This window comes from Nothobranchius furzeri, chromosome 3, assembly GCF_043380555.1.
Source record: "Nothobranchius furzeri strain GRZ-AD chromosome 3, NfurGRZ-RIMD1, whole genome shotgun sequence".
NCBI lineage: Eukaryota > Metazoa > Chordata > Actinopteri > Cyprinodontiformes > Nothobranchiidae > Nothobranchius > Nothobranchius furzeri.
Window position 1 is genome coordinate 85,940,448 of NC_091743.1, and position 21,651 is coordinate 85,962,098.

Sequence of the window (21,651 nt, forward strand, 5' to 3'; positions counted from 1 at the left end):
ACTGCAACGCTGGGATTGTGACACTACAAACCGTAGTCTGAGTCCTTCTATGTTCACTTAAAAGTCTGTAATTCTATTCAGGAGACCTGCTGCCATAGGTTTTGATGCTTTACCATTAGAAAACCACAATCGAATTTTCTGGATTTTTCTTGCTGTCCAGTGACTGAGCCTTTCCACTGGATGCATATGTAACATTCGCAAAGTGTAGTACGCAGCAATTAACCGCCACTAGAGTGAATGGGTACGTTTCCACCGGATGTGAAGCATAATTCAATTCAATTCTATTCAAAAATACTTTATTAATCCCAGAGGGAAATTGATTGCTGTAGTAGCTCAGAATAATAATAATAATCAAGTCATCAAAGAGTTGTTGTATATTACAATGGCTGTTGGCAGGAAGGATCTCCAGTAGCGGTCAGTGTTGCAGCCAAACTGAAGAAGCCTCTGACTGAAGACACTTCCGTTGTCGGACAGTCTTTTGAAGAGAATGCTCAGGGTTGTCCATCATTTTCTTGATTCTCTGGAGAATCCTTCTTTGCATTATCTCCTCCAGCGGTTCCGAAACTGCCGAAACTCTGGCTGAGTCCTTGAAAGGGCTTGGAGTTCCTCCATCTTGTTGGCCAGTGATCTCACATTGCCCATTACGATCGATGGAAGAAATGGTTTGAATTTCCTCTTTCTCTGTCTCCGTCCCGCTCCTGCTCTGCACCCACGTTTTTTACGTTTTAGCTCATTTGGGATTTGTGGCTTCAGCGGAGGTAAACAGAACAGAAAACCAACCTTTTTGAATACATGCTGCTGTGTTTCTCATGTGAATCACTGAAAGCACTTGGGATCCTACAATTCTTCCGTGATTTCATGCCCTCACGGGACCCACTGTATGGAATGCTTCAAATGCCGTTTCGCGTCTGAAACTCTCCCGGTGGGAAAAGTTTGCCGGTAAAACACGTCTATTACTTAATGTGCCACTTCTGCATCCAGTGGAAATCCTGTGTAGTCAGTCAGAGTTACCCCAGGTGTCTGGAACCATTTTCAGTTTAGTCCACATGATCCAAAAGCACAAAAGAGGAAAGTGTGTTTGACACATTGAGCAATTTGCTCAGTTTTTAAACATGGCCGCCACTGAGATACAAGCTTCAGTTAAAGACACTAGCCTTGTATGAGTTGCGAGACTTTCCTTTGTGTTGCTGTAATATTGAAACATTTGAAGAAATTTTGCAAGACCTACATCCTCTGAAAACTGCTAGTTGTTGTGGACATCTGGGACCCTTCTCTGTTTAGTTAGGAGGATTCAGAATCCATATGAAATGGAGGAGAACTCTGGGAGGAGTCGGTGACAAAATTGCAACTAATTCAGACACAGTTAAGATATTTTGTGACAAAACAGTTAAATTAGTCATCAAACACAGCTCAGCTGAATATTAGCATGCCTTCTGTCAGGTGTGTCTCCAAATAATCACCAACAGTTGCAGTCCTGGGTTGTTGGCTTAAGCAAGAGAAAAAAGTCATCAACAAAAAAAAAAAACTGTGTGTTGGTTTATGCTTGACGCATCTACTTTCTGCTTGGTGGTGCGGCTCGCGGCTGGAACGCGCTTCACAACTTGCAGCGTTTATGGTTCATGCAGCTTGTCTCTGCGGTGAGCCAATATTCTCCCAAACTGTAGGGGGCAGCATGGAGCTCTACGGCATGCATCCAACACTACACCATAGTAGAAGTAAAAATTACTGTTGTTTACAACATGGCATTCCAGCATTTTTAACAGCGTCCTCGTCTTTTCCGACAGTGCGAGCTATTTCTCTCCAAGAATTATTAACATGTTGATCACGGTGATCTCTGAGAGCTGAATCATACAAATGTCTGTATTTAAGAACCTCTGCCATACTAGTTCTTGCCAGTCCGCCATGTTTTTCCACGTCCGACGGTCCGCGTGGTTAGAAAATTTCCTAGGTGTGCGGTGCGGAAAGTTTGGGCCGTGCGGAGGCGCGGTGGAGGGGCGTGGTTGTTAAAATTACGCAACTTTTCTGCGCGGAGCCGTGCGGACCTCGCGGACGCGTCAAGCATAAACCAACCTTAATGAGGGTGACCCCACGAGGAAAGTTGACCATTGAGCAGGATTGATGGTTTATCCCTTGGGTCTATGTGGCAGGGGTGAGGAGTGAGCACCACCTCACCCCTGCCACATGGACCTCAAGGGATAAACCATCAATCCTTCTCAGTGGTCAGCTTTCCTCATGGGGTCACCCATTAGGACAGTGGGAGGGTTAAATAAAAACCTTCTGATAATAACTATAACAACAACAAAAGTACATCATTTATCACCTCGAGGCTGCCGATTAGAATTTGGACATAAAATTACCAGTTTTTATACTGCGCCTTCTGGAGTCTTTAACAACCCTTCAGAGCACTTTACAACACATCAGTTATTCACTCACTCACAAACATTCACTCTCTGGTGGTGATGAGCTACATTGCGGTCACAGCTGCCCTGGGGCGCACTGACAGCGGCGAGGCCGCCGTACGCTGGCGCCACCGGTCCCCCCGACCACCACTAGCAGGCCAGAAGGTTTAGGTGTCTTGCCCAAGGACACGGCTTTGACAGAATGAGTGGGATGCAAACCTGCAGCCCTCCAGTTTATAAGCAGGGTTTCTGATGGTATTGTTTTCATGTTGGCACAACATGTTAGGAGATTTGATTTTGGACTTCTGGTTCTTGTGCGTCTAATTTAGAAACCTTTGAGGAATTTCTAAAAAGGGAAATAAGTGACTTTATAGCACAAAAATATAAGTTCTTTAGTAAAACTGAGTCCAGGTGTTACTACACACTAGCTGCATATCACTGTGAAAAGAGGCCATGGCATTAAATCGTTAATAAACACCGCCCAGCCCCAAAAAAACAGTCGACATGGTTGTTTAAGGAAAGAGAATGAACTCTGCACCAGTTGGGGTTAAATAACTTGTTGCCAGCTAAAAACTGCCCGTGCAGTAAATATCCAATAGGAGGCTCTTACCGCTTTACACCTTAAGCAACTTTCTTGTTTTGGCTGGGCGGCGTTTGATGAAGCGCAATCATTAAAAGAAAAATCTTTACTTTTTAGTACCTATTTAGTATTTGTGACTAAAGACATTGCCAGTGTAAACCCAACTGCCAGATAAAGGAAAAAAACTGCAACACCTTTTTTGTATGGATGTAAAGTCCTTAGTTTTAGAGTCATAATTGTAAAGTTGTGTCCTTTTGGTTGACGGGTGTCTGAAGAGCTGTCAGCGTTAGCGCTAGCGGCTTACCCTCTGCTGGCTCCAGGGTACAGGCCTCAGCTGAGTCACTCAACCACTGTTTTTGACTAAAGCGCCCGCCAACGTCCGTTAGCTTTGGTTAGCTAGCTTGCAGCTTCATCGTCTCACAGTTTGATAGGTGTCAAACATTTGCCCTCACCCTCAAAGCCCCGCTCTCAGCTCCATTTTTGTATTTTCTGGGAGTGACGAGACACGTGATACGGCCAATATGGCGGTGGTGGGAACCGCCCAATTCAGCTCCTCAGGAACCTACAGGAGACAGCATGGAGGGTCTGTTCACTTTTCATACAGTCAAAGGTTAGGACGGCATTTCATAGTTATGACTTTTTGGAAGTACGACTTTGCATGTCATGGCTGTGGAGCTCAAAATGAACAAAAACTCATTTCTAAAATTCAAACTTGTGTTTTAAGGTAATGAAAATGTATTTGTTCACTTTGGGTTAGGGTTATCTCATAATTACGACTTTTTGTGCTAATTACCTTCTTCCAATAAAAACATTCCCACTTAAATTATTTAGAATTTCATAATCACACATCTTTTAAAGTCACATTTTTTTGTCATAATGTTTTGTCTCTTTTAGTTGTGACGGCATCTTAAAACTAAGAGTTTTTAAAAAAGAATTAATTCTTTATCTCCAGGGTATCTGTGGGTCCTTAAAAAGTCTTAAATTTGATTTTCCAAATTTAAGGCCTTAAAAATCCTTAAAAATTACAAATAATCCTTAAACCTTTGTTGCATGAATTATGAAATCTTCAACCATGATTTTTTTAAACACATTTTTTCATTCATCTTTAGGTGTGAATGGAACAAATTTCATATTTACATATTTTTGTCAAATTTAATTTACACAGTTTTTTACATGTCCACCTCAGTGGACAGCGTGCATTCTGAACATGAAATATGTCTGCTTGACTTACTGAAGTCCAAATAGAGGGGCTCAAATGCAATAAAGTCTTCAACAGCTGTGCTTAATAGCAAAAATAAATAAATAACAATTTTGAGTACCTGTCCAATGTAGTGACCATTATGCATCAAGGGGTTAAATACAGTTTCCAAAGGTCATAAATTACCAAAAAACCCAATAAACAAGATTCTTTGATTTCTATAACATTTTCGTTTATTTCTAGTTAATGTTCAGCATTTTTTGTGTGTGATGTTGGCATAAGCGGAACTGTACACATTCAGTTGTTTGTGAAAGGGGGCTATTTTTAGATGAGCACATTAGCTGGTTAAGCTAGTGGGAGCTTGCATCATGGGGAAGTGAAAGTTTAATGGTAACTGTATGGCTAATCCCACCTTCGCGGCGTGGTTAGCTCCGGTTCCAGGTAATAGTTGGAAATTATAGCTTAAATTTAATTTTAAAAAATAGCTTGAATTTGGACAAAGTGGCCTTAAAAAAGGTCTTAAAAAGTCTTAAATTTAACTCCCTTAAACCTGCAGATACCCTGATCTCATAACTTTCCACCTTATAACTCTAACTTTATCTCATTATGATTTTGAATCAATTTTACTTTTTAAAGTCATGATGGCTTTAAAATCCATATTTTTTTTCTCATAATAAAAACTTATAATTATGATTTTGTATCTCTAAATAATGACTTTAAAACTTTAGAGTAAGTCATAACTATTTCTAACAAAGTCCTTTGTCTTAAACAGAACTGATATGTTTAAAGATTTAAATGTTATTTTGAAAATTTTTAATATATAATGAAGTTACACTTTTTTTCTTTTAACTGGCTGTAATGGACTCCCATACATTTCTGTCAATTTGAGCTGTACAAGCAAATGTTATTAACACAGTTAATCACTTACCTAACAGACAAGTCTTCAAGCGTTGCATGTTCAGTCAGCAACATGGATGTAATTTGGGGGGTGGGGGGTGGGTGGGGGGGCATGTCCCCCCCACTTTTTCCAAAATCAAGTTTTGACCCCTGCACTTTTTACCATCCAAAAACAATATTACACTATATTAAATTGACACTGGTTGAGCTCTAGGCCCAAGCAGAAAACAACCGTTTGTGTTGAAGCCTGTTTCCCATTAGAGCATACCGTAAAGATACCCCCCCCCCCCCCCCCCCCCGTGTCCCCCCCACTTCCAAAGGTAAAATTACGTCCATGGTCAACAATGATGTGTTTTCACAATCCCTGTTGAAACTGACACAGAAAATAAAGCACATTATATTAAATTCTGCACAAATGCAATAAAACAGGAAGCCGTAAAAACGGATCCACCAGAATAAAGTAGGAATATTCTCACTCTTGTGGTTTGAACAGCAATATTTCCAGTAATAATCGGTCTTCCATGGTAATTTTCTTTCACTAATAATTTAACTTGTGTACATCCAGGTGTGTGTGTGTGTGTGTGTGTGTGTGGTAAAGCACTGTTTTATGTGTTTTTGTGATGTAACTAATTCATCCTGTTTCGCTTTCGGGAAAAAACATTTTTCAGCAGGTTGACGTGAACGATTTAAAAGGTACGTCTTTTCCGGGAAGCCTTTAAGTTTTAAATGTAGCAAAAGAAAGAAGGAAAATGAGCACTTCACTGTTCAGTGTCTTTTATGTTCTCCTGCCAGTTTTCAGCTTTAAAACCCCGTTTTTCTGCTTTAGATGTAGTTTGTGAAGATTTTGTGCAGATCATCGTGAACTAAGTCCAACCTACTGCCATGCTGGTTCACCAGTGATCCTGCTGAATGTATAAAAAATTAATCTTTAGTGTTTCGATTTCCATTTTCTGGGTGAAAGATGACTCTTGTGTTCACCTCTGTAATATTGGTAGTGTTACCATTAGACTCGTTTTTTCTGTGCATTAAATTAAAAAAACTTTCATGTCATCAGTTAAGAAGTCTCACGTTTTTAATTTGAAGTTTTGCAATAATTTAAACTTGTGCTGTGGAAACCTTTTTCTACACTGACCAAAATCAAGGAGGTTTTCTTTGTTAGGGTCTCGTCGATATACACAGTCCGAGCTTCCTAGTTGGGACCCATTCTGTTAGTCCCTAAGAGGCCCACCCATAGGCTGCGTGGGATGTCCCACTTCACTTTTTATTATAATTATTTGTAATAAAAAGTCGTCTACAATATTTTGAAATATTTCCAGATGTTTCCTGGTTGTTTGGTGTTTTAAAAATAAGTCCTAATAAGATCCTGAATATTTTTCTGTTTATCAAAATTCTCTGTGCAGCAGGAAATGTTTCGCATTTAGCAAAAATTAATCCCATTTTTTTCATATAATTTCAACAGATTATTGTAGCAATAAAAATGTGTAAAATGCAAATGTCAGAGTTTACAACAATCCTCATTAAATAGTTACAAAGCTACAGTATAATTTATTTTGGTATGACCAGCGGTATGCTACAGCCTTACCACATCAAAAAGAATAATCTTCTGCAGTTAAGATAATACAAATATTTATGTAGTTGACATGAAAATGCATGTTTTCACAATTTCAATTATTTATTTATGAAAGTTTTTCTCATAATACCTAAAACATCAGAGTTTAAAAGCACACTTGGCATTTTTGCTTGCTTTCAGCACCCCCTAGTGGCCATTATTAATGATCTGTGTTCAGATCGCTGTGCTTTCGTCTTTTAACATCTTAATTTAACAGCTGAAACATCCCCAGCCTTCATTAGTGTCTACAGGGATGGCTTATCACTGAATAAAAACAAATCAGCTGTATTCATGATCATGCAGGAAACGTGCTGTAAGCAGACTGCAGCACCAGGTATGTCAGCCCCATTTTTTCCTAACAGAGTTGCCCACCAGTCTGAAGTTGCAAGTGCGGTACTCCTGGTCATAGAGGGCGGTGGGGGACTGAGTGACATTTCATTAACCCTGTAAAGGGACATTTTAGCACATTCTGGCTCAAGAAAATGATTTACAAACATCAAAAATGTGCATATTGTGGCTTTAAAGACTTCTGATGAAGTAAAGCTTTTCAACTTAACACCAGCAGAGGGTGCTGTTGTTATCATAAAAGGCTTTGTGTTGACTCCTTTTTCTGCAGTTATTTTTTTTTTTAAATGACCTTTTTGTGAGATACAGATAAACCATTCTGACTTTAATTGTCCTCAATATTAAAAACATTACAGGTAAAAATTTAAATACGACTCATGAACATAATCGGATGTAATTATAACTTGTAGAGCGGTATTTATTTAAATATGATATCTATACGTTCAGTTGAACAGCGGCTGAGCCGCGTTATTCCTCATAACGACATCAGGATGGGACCTTGTTAAAGGGCACACATCTAATCCAGAATTTGTTTTATGAAAAGTATCAGGTAAACTTTGGGAAGTTCATGATTACTCTCCTGGGAGTCCCTCCACAAAAGGCAGGAATGTGATGTCATGTCCAGCCTCGGAGGGGTTTTATTCAGCCCAGCTCAGCTCAGCCTCTTGCACCAAACACACTCACTCACACACCCTGCCTGAACAGAGACTCCCCAGGAAACCTCGCTCTTTCTTGTTCTCATTTCCCACCAGGAACTCCCAGATCTCAGGATTACTTTTTGCTCCCGTTCTTTTTCCAATTTCCACAAAGGTAAGAGTTGCAGGATTGCAGTGGGTTGTTCATTCCCTCTCCTTCTTTAAAGCTGTATTTACTGATTTTAAAGAAAATCCCTTGCAAGAAAATAAGAACAATTTAGTGCAGTTTGAGATCTGTCACAGTTAGGAGCGAAAGCAAGCCCAGCGCAGCAGAGACGAAGCATTCCCAGCTCCAATGTGTTTCTAATGATCACGCTTTCATTGAAAAAACATGTCAAGCTTTGTGGTCCTTCGGCGTTCAACAGAATATCTGGGAAGTGCCTTCGTTGGCTTGTAGAGAAAACAACTAAGAGTGCTTGAGTGTTGAAGCGAGAAAACACTTCTAAACCTCACTAATACATGTGGAAGTTGCACAAGAATAGTTGAGTAACTGGTCTCTGGAGAGACATGAGCTGGTCTATGTTCATCATAAACTGCAGGAAATGCTTAAAAAAAACCCGTTTTTAGGATGTTTTACACCCTGTTACATTATAAACGCCTCACTAATAATAATCATGTTAAAAAGCATTCTTCACCTGCTCGTGTTACTGTTGCTTTTCAGACTAAAATGGTATTTTCTGTGCCAAACTGTTCATTTTTCATAGACTCAAATGAAGAAATGGGAGCAAACTTCTTAAAAGGCTTCTTCTGGTTCATCCCTTGAGTTATGGTCACAGTAAAGTGGTTTAAACCAGTCGTTCATCAAAGCTTTTAACCCACAAAACAGAGAATTGTGAGCAAAACTATCGCAGACTGACGAATGCAAACACTTACAAACCGATCCAACAACAGACTTTGTTGACCGGTAGATTACTTCAACCTATTTTTGACCTCTGCTGTTGTTGAAACAGTTCAGGTCTAATTTCCTGTCACTCATTTTTTGGCTGATTAAATAAGTTGAACGAGAGTTTGTTTTAGTAATTTTGGTCAAATTAATCTGCAAATCAGCATGAAATTTCAGTTATGACCAAAACTTGAGCGATATATTTTAATAAAATGTGTTTTTTCTTGTCAACCCAGATTTTAACGGTCACAGCTTTTAAACCGGTCACTTATGGGTAAAAATCCTGACGTTGAGTCAAACTCGTAACCCAAACTAATCCAAACTGGGTAGTTTTATTGAAATTAACCATTAAACCCGTAACTGCATCAACACTAATGGTTTATTTTCACTAAAGTTCAGTTTGACTAAGTTGCGTTGGTTTGAAATTGCAGACACAGCGAGTTGAAACATCTGGATGTGGAGTCGTTTGTGAGGACGAAACCCAAACGTGTTGAAGTGTTTTGGCTCAACTTTGGTTAAACTGGCTCACATGTTTAATAAAGGAAGGAAGAAGTGGGGAAGAGGAAGTAAAGGTCAAATCCGTGACCCTGAAAGTTACCTTCCAGTTTCCTAAAGTGGGGTTTTATCCCCTGTGTTTGCAGGAGTTTCACTTAAACGAGAGATGTGCTGGAAAACAGATTTGAAAGTCACTCAGAAAGTCTTGAATGATTAGTAAAAAGTGTGATTTAATGGGCGTGACTGAACGGTGATGTGGGCCGGAGCCCGAGCCCAGCTGCCGTCAACACGTCGTGCACTGGATGGTCGCAGCAGCTGCTCAGGAAGCACTTTTATTAGCCACTCTGAGGGCAAACTATTCACAGCAGTGGTGAAGTTTTTACCTGTTCCTGCAAATCTGGTAAAAATAACTCAGACCCCCCCCCACACACACACACACACACACACACACACACACACCCAGGGGGTTGTACAGAGGTACTTTATTTTTTTTTCACAAGTTTTTTCTTCTTGATAGTGTACGAAGATGAGTCCGAGCAGCATCCTTTCTCTCCTGGCTTTCTGCTTCATAAGCAAGGTAAACACGGCTTTTATTGTTTCACTCAGATGTTTTTTGAGCCCTCTCACTCCTCGAAGGAACACATTCATTCACCTCGCATGCCAGAGTTTTATCCTGAGATCAGATTGTTGAGGAATGATGGAGTTAACGTTGTTTTGGTGACATGTTTGAATCAAGCACTCAGAGTTGATGACTTCCAACTGCCAACACCCCAAAATTCAAAATTTAGCTCAATGTTGTGAGCCATTTGCCACATTGCTAAGTCTAATTAGCGGTGGCAGCCATATTGAATCAGGTTTATATCCGTTCAGATATAAAACTGAGATGAATAATTGATCAAACGTCCAAACTGTGTCTCATCTTTAAAGACGTTAAGATCATGAATTTAACTTTGAAATGAGACTTTTATTCATTTCTTCCCCCCGATGGGCTGTATTCTCAGCTGCTGGCCGTAGCATCATCTGAGATTGAGGACCAGAGGTTCGGGATTCACCAGAGTGAAATCGCCATGGCGCAGTATCAGTGTTTCCAGAGGATTACGAAAGAATCTCATCGCAAAACCAAAACCATCGGTGAGCAACGGTTCCAGAAGGACACTGGAAACACCTAATAGATTTAAAACAACCAAGACTTAAATGGAAAAGGAGATGTTTTAAAGGTCTTTAGCCAGTCAGACGTTACAGTTTGCATCTCCTCTGTTTGAATCAGGGCTGGAGTGCAACACGACGTGGGATGGCTGGTTGTGTTGGGATGAAACTGAAGCTGGGGTGAAGCAACAGAACTGTCCAGGCTACTTTGAGGACTTCGACACTCAAGGTTAATTTCTCCTGTTATAGGAAATGGTTCAGTTAGTTTTTAAGCAGACATTTTTTTATACATTTTCTGGGAAACAGACTAAAATATTGACATTATTTATCAGTTAAACTTCTATAATATGTTAATATTTTAAATATAATTTCGGGTGAGGAGCAGGTCGTTTGTAATGCTGGAAATTGCAAGTCTTGCAAATTTTGGGTTGATTTCTGTGATTTTAGACTTACTTTAGTCTGACAATGAAGGATCCTTATATTACATCACTAAATCGTCTTCAGACAGAGCAGCAGAGGAGCGATACTATGCAACTTTTCATATTTTTAAAATATTTTCTTGAGCCAGTATGTGCTAAAACGACCCTTTACTGGGTTAATGAAATGTCACTCCATCCCCTTCTGTGACCAGAATATCACACTTGCAACTTCGGAGTGCCCATCCATTCCCTGTTGGACAAGGCAGCATTGGAATCTGCTTCCAGCCCGTTTCCTGCATGTTTTAGACAGAGGTGGAAAGAGTACTAAAATTTCCTACTTAAGTAAAAGTACCAAAACTTTGATAATTTTTTACTCAAGTACTAAGTTACTTATAGAGCTAATGAGCATACAGAGTTTATGTATGTCAGGGTGGGGGTGTCTAAGTAGTGCAATATCACAACGCCAGCTCACAACACGCTCGTATGCGCGTGCACACACACCACTATGCCTAACCCATTCCATAACCCTAACCTTAACCAATGGTGCTCTATTCCTAACCATAATCTAAACTCACCAAAACTAAAATCTAATCCACACCATACCTCTAAAACGTATTAGGATGCTTGACATTGTCTACAACAGCAAAATGTCCTCCCTGAGTGCATCACAGGGACCAGATTGAAGTTTTTGAGTAAAATTGTGGGAAAAGTGTGGCTGTTTAACATCCTCATAATAAAAAATGTACACCCACACCCCCCACAGGTGAGACGCGGTGTCGGTACAGGATCTGCTCGGGTGCAAGATCGGCTCGGAGTCCTTCGACTGCTAATGACGTCAAAGTAGTTGATTGGCTGAACATGAACCTTACGGAAGTTACGTAATCACGTTACGTTGATCCAGGCAAATTTTTCTGTTGGAAAGATGGACAACTTTTATGTTTATGTTTATTTATTTAGCAGACGCTTTTATCCAAAGCGACTTACAATTTATAACCTATAGGGCATGTTGGGAACTGTGGGGGAAACTGGAGTACCCGGAGGAAACCCACGCATGCATGGGGAGAACACACAACTCCACGCAGAAAGGCCGCAGCTGAGTTTTGAACTTGCAACCTTCGTGCTGCGAGGCAACAGTGCTAACCACTGCGCCACCATGCAGCCACGCATGTGTGTGTGTGTGTGTGTGTGTGTGTGCACAATTGAAACATACAATCCTAGAAAAACCTTATCCAATCAATGTGCACGTCCTGTTCTCACTGACTGGATAGAAATCCTTCCATCAAACTGTGTGTGTGTGTGCGTGCACTGATGAAGCCATCTTTACGCGGACAAAAATGTAACTAAGTAACTTTTACTTTGAGTACATTTAATTTACAATACTTTTTACTTTTACTTGAGTAAAAATTTAGGAAACTACTTTTACTTGTACTTGAGTAAGAAATTATCAAAGTATTGGTACTCGTACTTAAGTAGGAAATTTGAGTACTCTTTCCACCTCTGCTTCAAACTAATAGGAATATTTAGATTAGACGTCGGGGAGAAATATCAATGAAAAATGACGCTGATTGTGAACTACTACACAGAATTTGATAGTAAGCAAGTAAAAATATCACACGCTGTGACTTTAAGGCAGATTAAAACACAGTTCCTGCTAAAAGTTTTCTCAGTTCTTTAGCAAAAATAAAACCAGTGCTATTTTGGTTAAAGTTTATCCTCTATTATTCTAAAATTTGCAAACAGAAATGGCCTCCAAAGTGTGCACGGAGTCTGGCGAGTGGGAACAACACCCCGAAAGCAACAGAACGTGGACAGACTACACAAAGTGTAAAGCCAACAAGCGCATTAAGACAAACGTAAGGAAACTAAGCTGTTTCGGCTCATTTTTATCTCCACGGCAGCATTGATGGAAATGCATTCTCTGTTTTTCTTGACAGTCAGCAATGACTCACTTCTACTTGATCATGATCGGTCACGGACTATCCTTGATATCACTCCTCATTTCGCTGGGAATATTCTTCTATTTTAAGTAAGTTGCTTTCAAATTTTTTTATGTAAATGTTAAAAATTGGGTCTAACTGCATCTTTTCTTGAACATTTCCCTTAGAACTTTGAGCTGCCAGAGAATAACGCTGCACAAAAACCTTTTCCTCTCATTCGTGTTAAACTCGGTCATTACTGTTGTGTGGTTCTGCAACATGCAGAAGGGGAATTCTGTGAGTGTTTTTGTGTTATTTGCACTTGAAGATGCCTCTTACTCTTAACAGGTCATATAGTCATTTTCCTGTTTTCTCCCCAGGGCAGCTGTAAGCTTCTTGCCTTCATCCACTTGTACATCATGAGCTGTAGCTACTTCTGGATGCTCTGTGAGGGCATCTACCTGCACACTCTGATCGTCGTGGCGGTGTTTGCAGAAAAACAGCATCTCACGTGGTATTATCTCCTCGGCTGGGGTGAGTTTAAGTGGTTGTGAAAAAAATTATTTTAATCTTTGATTCATAATCCTTTAATCTGATTTTACAGGTTTTCCACTTGTGCCAGCAGTCATATATTCAATAGCACGTTACTGCTACTACAACGACAGGTGAGCTTAGGATCCACTCATATTTATAAATATATAATGGATGCAGGTATCCATGATGGTGTTGCATATGTAATGATTTAAATTACATGTTATTTAATAAGCAATAAGACATAAGATTCCATAGGAAATATGAAATCCACCTTATGGATCTGTGAGGCTATTTAAACCAGAAGATTGGAACTTTTTATTGCAGGGATTAGATAACAGCTTCGTATTCACTCAGAGACAACAGAAGAGAGAGAGAGAGAGTCAAGTTTAAAAGTTTAAAGATTTATTACTAAACAAATTAAACTAGACTAACTTTAACACTAAATGTAAGGTGTAACTAAGGTGAATGAGATGGAGAATGGTGTAATGTGGAATGTTGCTCAGAACCAGCAAATCCGAAGAAGCGATTAGTTCTGGTGGGAACTGAAGGTGATGTCTTCGCGTTAAGCTTTGGTTATTCATAAACACATTTGACGCCATTTTGTTGGCCTACATACCCTTGTGGAAGTCCCTGTTAGATCAGGAATGTCGAGGTCCAGCTGGACCCTCTCTGGAACCGAAGCTGGTAGGAAAAGCAGCGGTTGCTGACCAGATCAGTCTGTGAGATACTTCCGGGTCACGACAGTTTTGTTGGCATCTAGTGAGACCCAAACCTGGGTCGTGATGGTTCAGCTTTTATTCTGAAAGGAACCGTTGCAGCAGGTGGAACAGCAACAGATTTTATCCAGCTTGTCGTTGGTTCTTTCGGCTGAAGAGGAAAGTTACGGATTGGCCACTCCGACAACTTCTCTAGAACGCTTTGAACTGGCGTTAAAGATGGCGTGGGCATAGTTTTATACTTCGGATGTTTTGGTTTATGGTCGAATGAAAAGATGACAGATTTACCAAACACCACCAAAACCACGCCTCCGTAAGATCTGGCAGATTCTGATTGGATCAGTGAAAGCAATGTGTCGTCTCTTAATGCTACGTGAGATCAGTCCTAGTGGAAACATTTAAAGTCATATTACTTTTTATATTCTATAGGATTATAATAAAGTAATTAATATTTTGATTTCACAGATTGGTCACATCTTATTATTGACTAACACTTTGTTTGATTAGCTTTATTAAAATAGAGTTATTTGATTTATTAAAAGAAAAGAGTCCTTTCTTCATTCTTCTCTTGAGCTGGAAAGAAGCAGTTTAGAAGCAAATGCATGAGACCTTGAGACCATATCTCATGCAGACTAGTTCTGTGTCAGAGGAGAGGGGGAAAATGACTTTTGGTGGAAAACAGTCATTTCATTCTGCTACACATATTTACAGATGTTGGGTCAGCCCGGCTACGTCCTTGCTGTACATCATCCATGCTCCAATCTGCGCTGCACTGGTGGTGAGTGACTTAAAGAGACAATGTGTAGTTTTTACCTTTAATCTCTGGAAATATCCATCAAAATGTTGTTAAAAATGAATAAAATGATGTCCAGTCATTAAAAATATTGGAGGCTTCGTACCATATATCCATATAAAATCGAGTCTAAATTACATAGGGTGCAGGTCTAGTGTCTTTGGGGGACGCCGTATTAGACGCCATGTTTCCTTCTGGTTGGCTTGGTTTCCTGTGACTCTAATAACGAAACTGCTCAAGTCTTCCCAAAACATATACTGAACAAAAATGTAAACACTTTTGTTGTTGCTTCCATTTTTCATGAGCTGAACTCAAACATCTGAAAATGTGTCTACATTCACAAATATTGTTCTGAAATCTGTCTTCATGTGTGTTAGTGAGCACTTTTCCTTTACCAAGATAATCCATCCCACCTCACAGGTGTGGCATATCAAGGGGCTGATTAGACAGCATGAATAATGTACAGGTGTGCCTTAGACTGCCCACAATAAAAGGACACCCTGACATGTGCACAGTTTTGCTGAATGGGGGGTGGTAGGGCAGAAAACCAGTCAGTATCTGGTGTGGCCAACATCTGCCTCACACAGGGCAACACATCTCTGTCGAGCTGATCAGGTTGTTGATTGTGGTCTGTGGGATGTTGGTCCACTCCTCTTCAATAGCTGTGCAAAGTTGCTGAATATTGGCAGGAAGTGGAACACGCGGTCATTTACGCCGATCCAGATTTTCCCAAACATGCTCAGTGGGTGACATGTCTGTGTTGGTCATGCAAGAACTGGGATGTTTTCAGCTTCCAGAAATTGTGTCCAGATCCTTGCAATATGAGGCCGTGTGTTATCATGCTTCAGCATGAGGTGATGGTCGTGGATCATTGGCACAACAACAGGCCTCGGGATCTCGTCACGGTACCTCTGTGCATTCAAAATGCCATCAATAAAATTCACCTATGTTCGTTGTCCATAACATACACCTGCTCATACTTGTACCCCATCGCCACCATGGGCCGCTCGTTCCACAACGCTGACATCAGCAAACCGCTCACACACACGACGCCTCACACACAGTCTGCCATCTGCCGTAAACAGCGAAAACTGGGACTCATCTGTGAACAGAATGCATCTCCAACGTGCCGAACGCCATTGAATGTGAGGGTTTGCCCACTCAAGTCGGTTACGACAATGTTCTGCAGTCAGATCCAGACCCCGATGAGGATGATGAGCATGCAGATGAGCTTCCCTGAGATGGTTTCTGACAGTTTGTGCAGAAATTCTCTGGTTATGCAAACTGATTGCTGCTGCAGCTGTCCGGGTGGCTAGTCTCTGGCGATACTGGAGGTGAAAATGCTGGAAGTGAAGGTCCTGGGCTGGTGTGGTCACACGTGGTCTGCGGTTGTGGGGCCGGTTGCCGGGGGTGGACTGGGACAATAATTCAGGCCGGGAATGTTGAAACCATCCCAGGCCACTGCCCAATTAACGCAAAACACTAAAAGTGAGTCAAGTTGGGCGCCCACTGATGTAAAAGGGTAAAACATCCAAATGAAAACTTCACATGTGCCCTACATTTTTCCTCTAAAATATAAATATTTGTGTTCTGCTGCTATAATCTGTGCTTACGTTGCATAAACTGAAATTATATTTAATCCTGTAAAATGGCACATTAGATGAAATTGACCAGACACCATCATCCACCTGAACTTGAGACCAACAGGGGCCAGACTATATGTCTGGGTCAAGAGAATCACAACACAAGCAGAGAAATAAAAAAGTGTGTGTGTGTATGGGGGGTGGGTCCGCCCATTGCTAAATGACTGCATCATATATATATATATATATATATATATATATATATATATATATATATATATATATATATATATGTATGTATATTTGCCAGACCCCGACAAAGGGAGAGGATGGGGTGTCTTTGTGCCCAGTTTGCTGTGTGTGAGCATCAGGACAGCAGATGCCCTGATGAGCTGCATGACGGATTGCTCATTTACATATTACACACGTCATGACGGCAATCACTGAGCAGGCCTGTTTAATAACCAGGTCACCGGGAAATCTCCCGTTCCTCCCAATTACCAGTCCACCACGTCGCTCCCTCAAAGGTTGTGACATCTGTGGCATTGTGTTTTTTGATCAAGGGTGTCCTTTTATTGTGGTCAGTCTAAGACACACCTGTACATTATTCATGCTATCTAATCAGACCCTTGATATGCCACACCAGTGAGGTGGGATGGATTAGCTTGGTAAAGGAAAAGTGCTCACCAACACACATGTAGACCGATTTCAGAACAATGTTTGAGAGCCATGGGTCTTTTGTGTATGTAGACAAATTTTCAGATGTTTGAGTTCAGCTAAAAAAAAAAATGGGAACAAAAACAAAAGTGTTGCATTTTTTTTTTTTTTGCTCAGTGTATGTGAAAGACCAAAATTGAAAATGCGATCAAATATATTTTGGCCAAATGGCATAGGGAGCCTAAGTCTCCTCCCTTTCCGGTTGGCTCATGGGTTCCCGGAATTACAAAAAAACAAATGGAAGTCAACGGGGTTAAAAACGCCATTTTCTAATCCACTTTGCCTTATGCCCTGGATCACACACATGTGGTACTTCAGTTTAAATAAAAAGTAATGATGGGTGATTCGACCACGCCTGTCATGCACTTAGAGATTTATCAGCTTGTAAAAGTTGGTAATTGGCACGACTACAAATTAGGTATCGGTATGTTGCATGTGTGACGTCACCACAGAATCGCCTCTCCTCTAGCATAGCTGCTACTTACCAAATGGACAGATTTATGGTGTGTTTTTTTTTCCTTCTAAAGGAAGGATTAGTTTGCTAAACTTACAGCCATTTTCCCTCTGTTTTTCTTCATGTTTGGTTCAATGATGTCAATTTGGTGATGCCCCTTTGTAGTCCTGAACTTATTTTCACACAAAACCTAATATAACTTTTGGCCCCGTTTGAAAATAAGCGCGTTCTTGGTATCAAAACACATCTTTAAAATTCACGGGCATCATATGTGGATTCAAAAATACTTTGTTAATCCCAGAGGGAAATTGATTACACATTGATTATACTTCACACAAAACTAAAAAATCGTTCCCCCCTGTTTGAAAATAAGCGCGTTCTTGGTATCAAAATGTGCTTTTAAAATTCACAGACATCATATGTGAAATCCATGGCATGAAACAAGCGTAATTAGAAAATAGCGTTTTTAGCCCCATTGACTTGCATTCCTTTTTCCGTTCTTCCGGGGACCCATGGTCCGGAAGTAGATGGGCGTGACTTAGGTTCCCCATAGCTGTAGTATTATGACATCATCAGCAGGCACAGAACCCCAAGCAGATCCGGAAACTACAGCATCAGAAAACTACAATCAGCACTGCATTCTCTCGATGGAATTAACTGAAGGACCATCGAAGTCCGAGGAGTCACGCTGAGGTTGCACGCTTTCCAAACAAAATTTACTGTAATGTTTTTTTTTTAAACTAGGGACAGTCATGGCTATATGGTGTAAAACTAACCTGAAATGTATGTATGTACTGCCTTGTAACAGCAAGAAACTACACACTGTCACCTTAATCCAGATCATTGATTTCCTCAACAAAATCATAGACATTCATTCCACCTTGATTTGAATAACAGCCATGGAAGCCAACCCAATCCAAGATGGCCGCCATACCTGATCAATCTTGGCCAACAAAAACATGACTTAGTTTTACAGACATTAGGCTGAACTTTGGTGTCGTAGTGGCAACAGTTTCCTTGTGTGGATGGTGTGCATTCGCTTTTTTCTTTGCATGAAAACCATTTATAAAAAAACTTTTGAGAAACAAAACAATCTTTCTCTTTTTAATCATCAGGTGAACTTTTTCTTCTTGCTGAACATCGTTCGAGTTCTCATCACCAAGCTACGAGTGACGCACCAGGCTGAATCCAGCCTTTACATGAGGGCAGTGAGGGCAACCCTCATCCTCATCCCTCTGCTCGGCATCCAGTACGTCTTGCTGGCGTACAAGCCCCAAGATCACTGGATCTCTGAGATCTATCAGTACATCATGACCATCCTCATGCACTTCCAGGTCAGTGAGCATCTCCTTGTGTCAGCCACTGAAGTCAGTACCTCATGCGTGTTTGCATCTGTTGGCGATAGACAACAATAGGCGAGGGTGTTTCCAGGATTTCCTCGCGTGATTTTTTTTCACACGGGCAAAAACGTTTAGTGACAAATTTGTCGCAGAATCCTGCTGGAGACAAAAGCCTTTCTCAGTTTAGTTTCCAGGACTCCAACAGCATGAGTGGGCGGCAACAAACTTTTAAACAGAGACGACACATTGTGATTAACACAAAGATTTGCATGAGTGTTCCCATGTCGTGTGCAAATTTACTGTGATTTCAATAAAAAATGTGCCCTTTTTTTAAAAGCAACTTTGCGTATCCAGTTAGCTGCCAACAGTAGACGCCTGGGGATAAACTAAGAACTGCAACGCCCTTCTAACTGGTCTTCCAGCCTGTACTGTGAGACCTCTTCAAATGGTCCAGAACGCAGTGGCGCGTCTGGTCTTCAACCAGCCAAAAAGAGCACACGTCACCCCTCTGTTCATTGAGCTCCACTGGCTACCGCTAGCAGCACGCATCAAATTCAAATTGCTAACACTAGCGTACAAAGTCCGAGATGGTACGGCTCCCATCTACCTGAATCCTCTTGCAAAGGCTTACGTCTCGGCCCGGCCGCTCCGGTCATCACAGGATCGTCGGCTAGCAGTGCCTACACCACGCTCAGGACAATCCAGACTCTTCTCATGCATCGTTCCACAAATGTGGAATGACCTTCCAAGCACTGCCAGAACAGGGGCTTCCTTTTCAATTTTCAAGAAACTCCTGAAGACCCTGCTCTTCAGAGAGCATCTTCTAAACTAGCACCCTCCCTGCACCTGTCCCCCTCTCTACCGTCCACTCCTTGTTCCCTCCTCTCCATGACTGATGTCAAGTTGTTGTTATTGTTGTAGTTAGCCTCAAGGGCAACATGCCGATTATCACTTGTAAGTCGCTTTGGACAAAAGTGTCTGCTAAATACATGAACATAAACATAAGAAACTTGTTTAATTTGTAAATGTTCTAATGAAAGCTGTTTTTAATTCAGGGTCTGCTGGTTTCTACTATTTTCTGCTTCTTCAACGGAGAGGTGAGTAGTTATCGGATCTCAGCAAATTATTCCAAGAACGGATTAAGAATTATAACATCATCACACAGAAAACATAAGAAAACAAATATTTAATCCAGTTTGCAACCAAACGAATGCACCAAGATATGCTAACTAATGTATTTTTAATGGTGTAGGTGAAGCTTCAGTTGTTTGAGGTTTTGAAGCTGCTACTCCTTACATTGAATACATTTTTGCAGATGTACAACTTTTTGATAATTTAGGCACCGATGCAAAGACTAAAAAGTGTTTTCTGATTGTAATATTCAAGACATAAATGACCAAATAAATGTTTTAATAGAAATTGTCTCACAGGTTAATTACGGCAAAGAAATAATACAATACAGTATTTGAGAGTCATGGAAAAACCATACAAAAAGAGGCTGTTTTAGAAGTAGTTGACTTTGCTTATTATTTCCTCTAATTTCTTAGGATTAAAAGTATAATAAAGTCTAATAAAATAGAAGCAACAAATTTTCTATCACTTCCAGGTTCAGACTGTTATAAGGAGACAATGGAATCAACAGCGGTTGCAGTTCGCCGGGACTTTTGGCAATCCTGACTTCTTCCGCACCACGTCTTACATGGGAACGTCGCTCACCGAGGTCCACCGATGCTACAGCATCGAGAGCCACACGGAGCACTCAAACGGCAGAACGTACTCCGACATATTCAGATCGGACAGCCCTTTTGTGTGAGCGCGGCGTTCCCGCTCTTGTTCTCTCCTCTGAGATCTCCATCTTCTAGGAGTGTTACAAAAAAAAACAGACTTCCTTTTAGGGGGATTTTTACCCCCAAGATGCTGACTATTTTGAAAAGTCAGGTAAAGTATCTTTTTAGTTTGTATTTTTACGGAGTTTTTGTTGGACACGAGGAATATTCTATTCCAGAACTATCTTTTGAAAATACAATTTTATTACCTAATAATGCGCAAAAATATCAAAAACGAGCTTATATTCCAGACTGTGTGGACACTTGCCAGTAATGTGATTTTTTTTTCTCGAACCCAACATACATTACGTTAACGATAGTTCAAGAAGTTTTTATATCCAAAGTAATTTTACGTCTATTTTTAGCTTCTCCTACCCCAAGCCTAACCATCAGTTGATTGATATGTTTCAGGATGCCTGCATTGCCAGCCTAGCATGTATAAGTACAGATGATTTACATTTAAAGACCAAGTTCACTCATAAACAGTTGTTTACTGGTTCTTTTTAAAATGTGATTTGTCAATCTGAGTTTAACATGTAGAATGTTTCCCACCACTAACTCCTATATTAGCTGCTGGTAGAAAACAGACAGGAAAACACTCTGATTTAAAAAGCATGCCAGTTGCGTGTCACAGTTAGCATGGCCTCACCATCTTGGATCACTGTGGGGCATGGACGTAATTTTCACTTTAGAAGTGTGTGTGTGTGTGTGGGGGGGGGGGTATCTTTACAGTATGCTCTAATGGGAAACAGGCTTCAATACAAATGGTTGTTTTCTGCTTGGTCCTAGAGCTCCACCAGTGTCAATTTAATATAGTGTAATATTGTTTTTGGATGGTAAAAAGTGCAGGGGTCAAAACTTGACTTTGGAAAAAGTGGGGGGGACATGTCCCCCCCCCCCCCCCAAAAAAAAAATTACGTCCATACTGTGGGGAATGCTGTTGTTTATTTAGAGCCCAGGAGAGAGCAGAGCACGTCTCGGCTAGTGGAAGCTAACCATTAGCATTAGCAACTCCACCATACAGCGGAACTCCTTCAGACTTGTGTTTTTTGTGGAGATAAAACATCCAAGTTGCAAAGCAAACAGATTCAATGGTAGAGATTTGT

The 21,651-nt window shown here is 40.6% G+C and overlaps 1 protein-coding gene across 1 annotated transcript; it reads left to right on the forward strand.

Annotated features, from left to right (window-relative positions):
* The first annotated feature begins 7,480 nt into the window (after positions 1–7,480).
* On the forward strand, positions 7,481–20,760 carry calcrlb (calcitonin receptor-like b). Its single transcript, XM_015958063.3, has 13 exons — positions 7,481–7,838; positions 9,619–9,678; positions 10,103–10,232; positions 10,369–10,476; positions 12,407–12,519; positions 12,601–12,692; positions 12,771–12,879; positions 12,963–13,116; positions 13,187–13,247; positions 14,544–14,610; positions 18,495–18,713; positions 19,775–19,816; positions 20,326–20,760. Exons 1-13 carry the CDS (start codon positions 7,641–7,643, stop codon positions 20,530–20,532), a joined length of 1,560 nt encoding a protein of 519 aa, XP_015813549.2. The 5' UTR covers positions 7,481–7,640; the 3' UTR covers positions 20,533–20,760.
* Positions 20,761–21,651: the final 891 nt, after the last annotated feature.